The 12,580-nt window shown below is 35.7% G+C and overlaps 1 protein-coding gene across 6 annotated transcripts in view; it reads left to right on the forward strand.

The window, feature by feature from the left end:
* The window catches only part of ATP2B1 (ATPase plasma membrane Ca2+ transporting 1), a 129,892-nt gene that overhangs the window by 95,634 nt on the left and 21,678 nt on the right, over nt 1-12,580 (forward strand). For all 6 annotated transcript variants that reach the window (XM_036299080.1, XM_036299079.1, XM_036299081.1 and 3 more), the window contains 4 exons: nt 2,750-2,987; nt 7,877-8,056; nt 8,679-8,766; nt 9,111-9,217. In XM_036299080.1, the coding sequence (XP_036154973.1) occupies nt 2,750-2,987; nt 7,877-8,056; nt 8,679-8,766; nt 9,111-9,217 (613 nt within the window). The remainder of the gene's footprint in view (nt 1-2,749; nt 2,988-7,876; nt 8,057-8,678; nt 8,767-9,110; nt 9,218-12,580) is intronic.

Consider the following 12,580-nt stretch of genomic DNA (forward strand, 5'->3'; position numbering starts at 1 on the left):
AATGGTATCCTGATATTAGCCCATGGTATTCTGCCATTTTTATACTCCAGTTTCTTTTATTTCTTAGTGTTTTGCTACAGGGGAAATAAGCCCATCACATTCAATTACATCCAATCTGGTAGATTTAATAAAGTAAATCTTGATACTTGTTTTTAGACATGTTGATTTCATTGTTATATAGGATCAAGAAAAATATGCCTCCTATAAAGAAAAACTGAAGTTTTTATATTCAACACTGCCTTGTAGACAGTAGACTCAAAAATATGATGAATGAATTTTAGATTAGTTTTTAAAATAGCAAAGCATTAAAACTAGGCCTTGAGAATTCTCCTTTTGTATCAGAATGAGGTTTTATCCTATTTATGCTGCTGTGGTGTCATATTTAAGTATCTTCTATCATTTTGAATGATAATCTTTCTCTTTTACTGTCCTTATACAGACAGGTAGCTTCAATTTTAATATTAAATGTTTATAATTTCTCCAATCTTTATGTGCTATTACAAGTATTAAAATTATTTGGGTTTCTTTAATTACAGTAGAGAACTTTTAAAAAATTACGAGCAATTTTGGAAATATAGAACTCATTTGAAATTATAACACTTAGAATATTGTACTTCTAATTTGCTTTTAAATGGACTATAATATGTGTTATCTTAATGAATACTTGACAGATTATGGTCTCTAGGCTTAAGGGACAAGTATAAAATTAATGATAAGGCAGCATATGACAGGTGTGTAAAGTTTTAAGATGAAAGATTTTACTATGAAGGATGAAGCATTTGAGATAGGGTTGGGTATGAAATAAGTGCATCAAGGTGAAAGGAATCCATATCTGAGGAAAAGAGTTGGGTATGCAGGCTGTATGCAGGGGGATAGCTGTTACATAGTTCATCTGAGAAGACATGGGCTGTTGTGGCACACAGGCAACCTAGAGCTTTCTTCTCCCTTCACAGTAAGCTTGGTTATCTGATTTCAGTGTGAAGTTTAGAAAATTTGCATCCATGGCTTGCTGGGTAGCAGATAGAAGGTACAGGGCAGATTTTTTAAATCAAGAAACAGTCAGGCTTTAATGCTTTCCTGGAACTCACTGGCTTTGGGATTTTAGGCAAATTTTTTCCTTAGCTTACATTTTTCTCCACTGCAAATGAGGGTGAAAACTATCAACTCTGTAACAGTAAAAAAAAAAAAAAAAAAAAAAAATGCATTTAAACATAGCATGGAGTCTGATATATAATAAGTGTACAGTAACTATTTCCAAGGGATATTTACATTTCGTTGTAGAGGCTCTTAAACATTAGGCTGAGCAGTTAAAACTTAGATAAGGTGGGGTGGCAATGGGGGGACGGGGACACATATGTAATGCCTTAATCAATAAAGAAAAAATAAATAAAAACTTAGTTGAGTAAGGTCAGATAATGGGACTGAAGTATTTTTTTCATCATATAGCGGGATGATCAAAGCTGCGGTTGAAGATAATTCTTACGGCAGGAAATAAGATGGGTTGGGGAGGAGAGAAGGCACTAGAGACAGTTATCAAAAGGCTGTTACAATAAATAGCTCTAGCTCAGAGTAAGAGCCAGAAGTCACTAACAGGAGGAAGAGAAAGAAAAGGCACCATTCAAAAGACAGTTCAGAGAATAAATATGTAGCGCTTTCGAAGTAATGTATATAGATAAGGAAAAAGTACTCAGGTGAGATTTTAGATTTATAGCAGCTCTTCAAATAACATTGTTTCATTGAAAAACATTTGTTAGAATGTTGATGAGATGCCATAGGAATTTAATCTTGGTTTGTATCGATTAGCCTGTGGTAAAATTGGTTTCCTTAATACATCATTTCATTTAAAGTCACAGAACCTGTTGATGATGTTAGTTTGGGACTTGATGTACATTGAACTTACTGGGGTACTCTTGATGTCTGTTAGATGGGCAGTGAGGAGGCAGCTTTTAGTCTTCCATGCAGTAAGATTAAGGTACCGGTACAATTTCTGAGTGGGACCCTTCAGCAGTGATGGAGAGCTTTGGAAACAAAACGGAAAATGTAGATTTGGGAGTCACCTGCCTAGGAGCAGGAGGAGGCAGCATCACAGGGAGAGGAGCATAGAGAGGCTGTGTGAAAATAAACTTTAAATAGGGAAGTCCACAGTGTAACTTCGATCTACCACATAATTAAAAGGTTGTGGCTAGTGTCACTGGCAATAAAACTATTTTGGCATTATTTCTCTCATTCAAATAGAATGCTTATTTTAATAGTAAGTTTTTTTTTGGGGGGGGCGGTTTCTTTCATGGTTAAAACATATAGGTGATGAAATAAAGTCTCAGGTAAGGGATTGATTGAACTTAGCTTTTTACTTTAAAAAAAGAAAATACTTGTCAATTTTGTGTTAATCATTATTAATGTATAACTCTGTACCAAAATGGGTAGGTGCATAGTTTATTCTTCTCTGCTATTAGGGGTTCTTTGTGAAAATTTAAAAGCTTTGTATTTCCAAAAGAGAAGGTTTAGATAATATGTAGAGTAACTGATAAAGTGGAGAGCTATCAACAGAAAGCTATAAAAATTGGAACTGTTTTATAAAGGGGAGAGTGAAAAGTGAATATGATTTAAGTCTGTAAAAATACAACATAATGGAATTCTCTAAATTTCAGCTATCAGATCCCATGATTTCTAGCCCTTCCAGTTCACTTTAAATGCCATTCGTAATTATTTCTGTTAATTATTTATGTTTGGATTCAACATTTCCTTTTAGGTGTTTCAAAATCTTGAGTGCTAATGGTGAGGCAAAAGTATTCAGACCAAGGGACCGTGATGATATTATAAAAACTGTGATTGAACCGATGGCATCAGAAGGCTTGAGAACCATATGTCTTGCATTCAGAGATTTCCCAGCAGGAGAACCAGAACCAGACTGGGATAATGAAAATGATATTGTCACCGGCCTTACATGCATTGCTGTTGTGGGGATTGAAGATCCAGTGAGACCGGAGGTGGTGAAACATTCTGTGTTCTGCATGTGCAGAATCTCTTACCTGTAGAGGACCTGGGCACTAACTATAATCAGTTTCCTAGTAAACCTCTCAGTGCTGATGATCTTACTTTTTCTCTGTGAATCCAAGATAAGTGAAATAATAGTGCTTGTGATGCAATGCTATTTATAGTTTATCTCCTTGTTTGTTTTTTTACTATTTATAATTTAGACAGCTTCTCTTTGAGATGCTGTGTTTATAGCATTATAACCTAGCATAGTGCCTTCAACTAAGTAGGTTTTTCCATTTATATTAAATTAAAAAACAGATACCATTAAGTTGTTTTTAGTCTCTAGACTAGCACTGTTCAGTTGACAGTTGAACTCTGTGATGATAAAAATGTTCTATATATTGTTCAGTACAGTAGCCACTGGCCATATGTGACTACCGAGTTCTCAAATGTGGTGATACAACCGAAAACCTGAATTTTTTATTTTACTTGATGTAAATTAAAGCATTAAGTTTATTGAGCAACTAATGTATCCAGGCACTATACTAGGGAACTAGAGACATAAAGATTTTTCAGATCTGACCTCTGGCCTTAAGGAAGTCACTTTCTGAGTGGGGGTGGACAAACATATGATAATTATAATCCAGGATGTTAGTACATTGTTAGATATACAGATAACATGTTACATGAGCACAGACCATGAGCCCTTAACTTAGTGTAAAAGCATATTTTGAGTTCTTACTGTGTGCCAGATACTATGCCAAGTGCTTTGCATGTATTATTTCTTTTCTTGTTCACTTCTGTGATTTATTACTACTCTCAATTGACAGGCTAAAAAAAAGTTAAGATATGTAGAGGTAACCTTTACAACATAGAGCTAGTGTATTTAAGTCCTGGCTTTGTCTAAAACATATGCTATATTAAGCACTGGAGTGGTCAAGTAAAACTTCCTACAGGTTAATTACCTGATCTGAGTCTTAAAGGATGAGGAGGTATTAAGCCAAACCAAGAGAGAGAGCAGTAAGCACATTCTGAGCAAAGAAGCAATGTGAGTGAAAGCACAGACAGCTTTTGATCACCATGACCTAATTGATTCAACCCCCAGTGTGTAGTACCAGCCACTCTTTTCTTTTTCTCCAGGCACTCTTTTAGAACTAGAAATACTGCACTAACCAGGAAACTTCTAGAAAAGTGAGATAACAAACAGACAAAATTATAGATATGCCAAGTGGAAATACATTCTGTGAGGCTTGGTCCCTGCCCTCCTAGGCCTCACATTCTGGATGTCAGGGCGGGGAGGGAGGAGTGACATTAGTAAGACAAATACACACGTGATAAAAACTATAAAGGGCAAATAAGAACAGGGTGATGAAATAAGGCAACAGAGAGGCCACTTTAGCAATCTCTGAGGATATGGCATCTGAGCTGAGATCTGATGGCTGAACGTGAGCCAGCATGTAGATAGCTGCAAGAAGAGTATTCAGGCAAATGGATCAAATATGCAGAGACCTGAAGATGAGACAGTATTTATTTCAAAGATGGAAAGCAGGTCAGTGTGGCTAACTGGACAAGAAGGGCCCAATGAGATTATCTCTGGCCTTTCTAGGCAATAAGAGTTCTGAATTTTATTCTAAAATTAAAGAAATTCTGGCTAGAAATGACATGATTCATGCTGTTAAAATACTATTTAGGGTACTGGCTAAGAAATGAACTGGAAATAAAGAGGGGTAGAAGCAGGGAAGCCGGTAAGATCATTGCAGTAATTCCAGGCAAGAGATGATCATGGTTTAGAACCACAGATGTGGACAAGGAGAAGGAAGAAAGGGGTGATTTCAAAGGAAAGCGGGGTAGGACCAATAGGAATGAGTAGGCTGGGTTTGGATATACTGTTTCAACTTTGTTGAGATGTCTGAAACATCAGAATAAATGTCAAGTAGGCATTTGGACCTAGGAGCCTGAAAGTGGTCGAGGCTGAAGCATTCTCATTTGAGGTTAAAGGAGATCTCTGAGGAAAGTGTGTAGCTAAAGAGGATTTAAAACTGCCATGTCTCCACAATTAGACATCTTCTAGAAGAGGGGGAATCAGTGTCACTTACATAACTTGGTGGGTCTGAGATGGTAATAAGAGAATCAGAAGAAGCAGCATGTTTAGAGCTCAAGATAAATTCAGTTTGGGGTTTAGGAGTTTCGAATGCTTATAAAACACCAAAGGGGATACTTCTTAAATATTTTTTTCATTTCTGAGAGCGAAAGAGATACAGAAACATCAATGATGAGGGAGAATCATTGATTGGTTGTCTCCTGCATGCCCCACACGGGATCGAGCCCACAACCCAGGCATGTGCCCCAACCAGGAATAGAACCGTGACCTCCTGGTTCAGAGTCTGCCACTGAGCCACGACAGTCGGGCAAAGTAGATAATTTTTGCCAACCTTTGGTCAAAGCAATACCATTCAAAGTTTTATACATTGACTTATGGCTTAAATCTTATCTAAATATAATATTAAATCAGAATGTCTACAACTGATTTCCTTTTGGAAAAAATATTACTATTGTGTTCTTGGCATTGAGGTTAATGGAGAGTTTTATCTTTTTTAAATATGTAAGTGGCACTTAATTTTTTCAGTATTACAAAATTGGATGGGTACTACTATACTAAAAGAGGCAGTGTAATGTGAAACAGCTTTCTCTTAGTATTCTGCACTATGCAGTTCTCATGTAGAGAATCTGGATTAATTAGATATCTAGGAGAAATTCATTGCATATGCATAGGTACTTGAACAAGGTACTTAGCCTCTCTTCAGTTTCTTATCTGTAAAAGCGGAGGTAGTTTAAATTTTAACTGGAAGTATTTGGTGGTTAGTGGGAAATTAATAAACGTTAGTTTGCCATTCTTAAATATTATTTGCCACATAGTTTTAACTTGAGACCAGTTTCTTTCTCTTATTAATTGTTCCCCTATTCCAAGTGATCTCAGGATAACCCTGGATCACTGGGTGCTTAGTTGGACAAATTTGGGTTACATTTTATTTCAAGTGGGATATTAGGGTATATATTACTTTTATATAGCAGACCAGTACTGGTTTATTTATTTTTTAATAATCTGGGCAGGCTCTGTCCTTTCACCCACCTCTGTGTCACTAGCACCCAGCACACTGCCTGACTTTCAGTAAATATTAAAGGTGGGTGTAAATGATGTTTCTTGCCAATGATTTGAATGACTTAGAGTTGACTGAATGGAGGGATATACTTTATATTGTAAATCCTTAAACTTAGAGATTCACTTATGTTGCAAGTAATTAAATTACACATGTTTTAAGACATAATGGTACCCTGTTTAGGATATGCTCCTCCTTGAAAAATACTCAAGGATGAACGTTTTCACAGTTGTTGAATTCACAGTTCAACAAATTCTATGCTCTTCTTATATGCCAGGCACTTATTTGTTAAATGAATGAAAGGCATTGTACTGGGCATTGGTGATCCAAGCATGAGAAGGTAAGGGTTCTGTCCTCAAGAAGCTCATTGATTTGCTGAAAACTTAGGTAAACAAGTAACTATAGTATGATGTAATGAGCTATAATGGAGGTCTGTATGATACAAATATGTCTGAGTAGGCCGTGAAAGCTCCCAGAGATATCACACTTAAATTGTATTTACAATAGAAGTCATAAACAGCTTATAGGCAAAATTAAGCCTTTAGTCACATGTGTGTTTAAAACATTAAATATTGAGAGAGCACACACAAGTTTGGGTTTTTGCTTTTTCTTGAAAGTGTAGGTTCTGTCAACATGGGGCACTCCTTTCCCCATGGTAAAATTAGACTAGAGCTGAGTAGCTTTTATTGGGTATTCATCTCAGAGCTTGTCACTTTCAGAGTGTTTTCCTCTTTATGTTAACCTCCATGGCCTTCTTTTATGTTACCTGCATTTGCGTTTTCAACCTGTGCTCTGGTAGGATCGGCATGCATTTTCTGGTTAGAGAAGAGCAGGGAATTGCAGAAACACGCACATAAATAGTATGTAGACCAGTCATCTATCAAGTTATATATAATAGAGAAATATTTTACATAAAGTTAGAAAAGTATTCTGAGGTTCAAGTGTAAAACTCTGTTATACTGAGAACTTTATGGTTTATAATACAACAATAGGAGAGTCAAATATTTATAAGAAAATGGATTAGAAAAAGAACTGTCAAGTATGTCATGTTTTAAAGGAGTAACAAACATAAAGACAGGGATATGACTTAAAAAGCTGGTGCAATAGCTTAAGCAACAAGTAGTGGGGACAAGATAAAATCGATAGCCCATCAAGATATATAGGGTAAGGGAGATGGAAGAGGTCAGATGACCCTTAGGTTTCTGTTAGATAATAGATTTAGAAAGCAAAATTTGGACACCCAAAGTTCGATGCCCACTTTTCTTGTGAAACTATGACTCCAGCTCTCAAAATGAGATGGAAAGATACAGATTTGAAAGTTACTAGCACACAGTTGGCCGTTGAAGATCTGAGAGTAGGTGAGCTACCCATAATTCTAAAGAACCTCAACATTTACTCTGGTGTTGTATGGACAGTAAAACCAGAAAGGTAGGAAGCCATCCAGAGAAGAATTGCCTAATGGTTGCCAGGGAGAAAGGTGCTTTTAAAAACCTTTAGTAAATAAATAATGCAAACAGGTTAAGTTGACTGACAACTGAAAAAGAAGCCTGAACTAGGACTGGCAGTAGAAGAGGAAAGAAGAGATTATTGGGAATAATTCAAGAAATACTGAATATTGAAATGAATTAAAGTTATCATTTATGGGACTATGAGGTAATGCATATTTGTTCAGTGGGGATTTTTCTCTCTGGAAATACTGATTTTCTTTTGTAATACAGATTTCTTCTTTCCATGTAAACCAGGTACCAGATGCAATAAAGAAATGTCAGAAGGCTGGAATTACTGTGCGGATGGTCACTGGTGATAATATTAATACTGCTCGGGCTATTGCCAGCAAATGTGGTATTTTACACCCCGGAGAAGATTTCCTATGTATAGAAGGTAAAGATTTCAACAGAAGAATACGAAATGAAAAAGGAGAGGTACGGGTTTTGATTTTTTACGTGTCTTTAATGTATTAGAAATTCCATTCAACAAATGCATATTGAATATGCACAATGTTAGACATTAAGTATGAGTAAATGCATCCAGCTCCTCATCAAACAAAACACAAGCATGTTAGGAAAAGGTACAAATTTGTGAGCACTTATTTTTCTTAAGTTTAGGCCCATTTCAGAAATGCAATAGTGTAAGCGAGTAATAGGAGATGAGTTTGGAAAGGTTGATATGAAATATATCTTAAGAGTCCCCAAAGTCTCTGAACTTTTCATGCTAATTTTAGGAGCTTCCATTTTCATAGGCAGTGGGGAGATTTTAAAAATTTGATCTTATATATATGGCAGTACTTCTCAAGCGTGAGTAGGCGTCAGAGTTACTTGGAAACCTTTTAAAAACAAATTGATGGGTAGGCCCCACCCCAGAGTATTTAATAAGATAACCCGTAGCCTTCCTCAAGCATTTGCATTTCTAACAAGTTCCCAGGAATTGCTGGTTCTGCTAGTCTGTTAACCACACTTTGAGAACCACTGATACATATCGTAGATCACTTATTTGGGATTATGAAACTAGATTTGGGTTTATTTTAACTTTGACAAAAATTTATAGATTGAGCAAGAGCGGATAGACAAGATTTGGCCAAAGCTTCGAGTACTTGCAAGATCATCTCCTACTGACAAACATACACTGGTTAAAGGTAAGTAGATCTTATTTCAGTGTCCTGAAATAGTAATAGACGATGAATATTGGGTTGAATCATGAATATTATCTTTTCCAATAAAATCTAAATATGCTTCTTTTTGACACCTTAGGTGAATGTGTTAACCTTCAGTGATTAAAACAGGATATTGCTCCTAATGTAACCTTTGTTTCTGGAGTTGTTCCTCGCCCAATATCTCAGCAGTTTCCATTTCTTATGTTTGCTTAGTTATTTATTTTTAACCTTGAGTCTGTAAAATTGACTCCTCCGGATATTCTGCAGAATCACCTTTTTAATTAAAGGGAATGTTTTTACAGCCCAAATATTTACTTTTATTTTAGGTATAATTGACAGCACAGTCTCAGACCAACGCCAGGTTGTGGCGGTAACCGGTGATGGTACAAATGATGGTCCGGCACTGAAAAAAGCTGATGTTGGATTTGCAATGGTAGGAGCTTACCTATTCAGGTGTAATTTACTGGCTGGGTTTTTTGTTTGTTTTGCTGTTTTTTACTAAATGTCAATTGATTTTAGATATTGTCTCTCAAGATTAGTGTGAAGAATACTATATAGTCTAAATTGATTTATAAATATAATTAGTTTATACACTAATGCAGTGAACTCTGGGTGGAGGATGACTTCTTTTGAACAATTGTAATAAGATCATACATTTACCTTATACTCTGTAAATCATTTTAGTGTCTGTCATTTCATCTGAACCTTGCAACAATCCCCTTCAGTAGGAGACAAGCTCAGAACAGTTATATATATTAAAGATAAAAAAAAAAAATAATTGAGAATCTTCCATGTAACTGCAAATGTCTCTTTAGAGTAATTGAGTGTTCAAGTTAAGTCTCCTTCCATCGTCATATATTACCCCTTTACCCTTTTCTACCTTCCCCCACTTATATATGAACTTAAAATGTTCAATTGACAAACAAAATATATCTCATGGTTTTCATTTTGTATCAGTCTTTTAAGTTTTAAAAATAAAAATTTGCAAGTGCTTATATAAAAATAGAAAAGAGTAATTGTCATTTTATATTATATGTAATCTTTTTTAATTTTCTTTGTGTTTTTTTTTTATTAAATCTTTATTGTTGAAAGTATTACATATGTCCCCTTTTTTCCCCATTGATCCCTTCTATCCTGCCCTCACCCCCCACCCAGGCCTTCACCACCCTACTGTCTGTGTCCATGGGTTATGCATATATGCACACAAGTTCTTTGGTTGGTTGCAGTCTTTTTTGATAGGAACCCCTCCCCACCAAGTTCTCAGTTTAGATTTGATTATTTAAAGCACTGGATTATTATCTTGTACTGGTTCTTTGGTGCTTGTAGCCGCAGTACTGGTAAAGCATGTACTATAACATGGACATCATTAAATACATATGCTACATAAATGTTTAATGATTGAAATTAAGTTGTTACATCTTTGAATCTATTACTCCCAGTTTTTAGTGTTGAAATGAATCTTTGCACTCTCAGTGCCATAGAAAATTTAAGTATTTTATTTTAATTTAGTTTTATTTTATTTTTGGACAATACAGGTCCATAATAATAATTCTCAAATCCAAAAATCTGAAAACTGACATTGTTTTCCTAAATTTGCATCAGACTCATTTGACTACAAACCTTTATCCTGACCTGATGTGAGAGTGTTCATATCTTAATATGAATATTCGGAGCCGTTGTAGAGATATTAATATGTTTTGTGGGGTGCTGACACCCTCTTGGAGAATTTGTGATAGAAGTTATGTGTCTCATTTTCTTTTTAAGATATAAAAGGTTGAATTTTGAAATTCAGTTTGGTCCCAAAGGTTTCAGATAAGAGAATATTTATGTATACCAGTGTTTATTTGAATAATTTGTCCGGATATTTTGAGGCTAAACCACCACCACAGTGGCAGCCTTTCAAAAGGAGTGAGCAAGGTGGAAAATGGATACATTCTGTCTGTGAATGTGTCGTTAGGCCATTTTGTCATTGTGTGAACATCACAGGCACCTACACAAACCTAGATGGCATAGCCTCCTACACACCGAGGCTGGATGGTATCAGGGGTGGGCAAACTTTTTGACTCGAGGGCCACTATGGGTTCTTAAACTGGATCGGAGGGCCGGAACAAAAGCATGGATGGAGTGCTTGTGTGAACTAATATAAATTCAAAGTAAACATCATTACATAAATAAAAGGGTACGGTTTTTGTTTTTTTTTTAGTTTTATTCATTTCAAACGGGCCGGATCCGGCCCGCGGGCTGTGGTTTGCCCACGGCTGGTATAGCCTCTTGCTCCCAAGGTACAAACCTGTACAGCATGTTACTGTACAAAACAACAGGAGATTAAATCAAGAACAATAGAAAATGATGTAGTCAAGAGACATGGCCAAAATGAGATGGATGAGGCTGCTGAGTAACATGACATATATTTTATAGCAAAGTGGTTTTTTTTGTAAGTAGAAACAGTACACTCTAAAATAACGATAAAAAGTCTGATTTAGTAAATACATAAAGCAGTAACACACCATTATCATTATAGAGTATTCTGTACTGTATGTAAATATATGTGCTATCCTTTTATACAACTGGCCCCACAGATTGGTTTACACCAGCATCATCACCAATGTGTGAGTAACGTGTGCATATGACGTTACAGCAGCTGCAGTGTCACAAGGCAATAGAAATTTTTCAGCGCCCTTATAATTTTAGGGGACCACCATTACATATATGTGATCATTGACCAAAACACTTATGCAGCTCATGACTGTGGTTTTAACATAGATAGAAAAAGGTTTGGTGTGGGGGAAATGGGATGTGAAACAGGATTTACTGGGGGTTCCACCTGATGAGGACCTTGAAATAGGAAGATAAGGAGTTTGTTCTTTCCCAGGCAACATCTGATGGAATAAAATTAGTTTAGAGACACACTGCATGTTAGTATACAGCTCACAGAAGCTCATAAAAAGCTGTTTATCTTTTTTTGTTTGTTTGATGAAAAGTTTCCCAAAATTTTTTATTATGGAACTAGTTTTTCTTAGTTTATTCTTCAATTACAGTTGACATACAATATTATATTAGTTTCAGGTGTACAACATAGTGATCAGACATTTATTTACCTTACAAAGTGATTTCTCTCCCCCCCTCCCCATAAGTCTAGTACCATCTGACTTGTACATGCTTATTACAATGTTTTTAACTATATTCCCTCTGCTGCCATTTACATCCTATGACTATTTTAATAACTGGAAATTTTGAAGGGTTCTGAACAAAGAAGTGATGAGATTTGCATTAGTAAAAGACAGGAGAATGATTAGAGGCAGGGAAACCTCTTGGGCTTAGATGTGTTAAATATGTTGCACATTCAAGGTAAAAATATTCAGATTAGGAGCTAGAGATTAAAATTTTAAATTAAAATTGTTCCTTCATTGAATATTTCAAGAAAAGCTTGACTTAAACTTTTTGTGTTTATTAAAACAATATATGCATAGCATTTAAAAAATCAAATACCTACGTCTCCTACCACATAACATTTCATCTAGTCTCATTGTTTTCACTAAAGAAAACCAACTATTTTAACTGTTTGCCTTCATATATCGAAATGACATCATTATAGTGCTTTTTTATTTATTTTTTTAACATAAAGCATTTGCTATTGCCTTTTCATTAAGTAACAGAAGGAGTTAGCACTTCCACATGCACACATACACAGACACACACACACAACATCCACCCCAGTACACATTCATGCACACTGCCTACCCTGTCATTCTACTATCAGAGTTATAATTTTGGATAGATAAATATAGTTCCTTTT

This window comes from Myotis myotis, unplaced genomic scaffold (genome assembly GCF_014108235.1).
Source record: "Myotis myotis isolate mMyoMyo1 unplaced genomic scaffold, mMyoMyo1.p scaffold_m19_p_3, whole genome shotgun sequence".
In the NCBI taxonomy this organism is placed as follows: Eukaryota; Metazoa; Chordata; class Mammalia; order Chiroptera; family Vespertilionidae; genus Myotis; species Myotis myotis.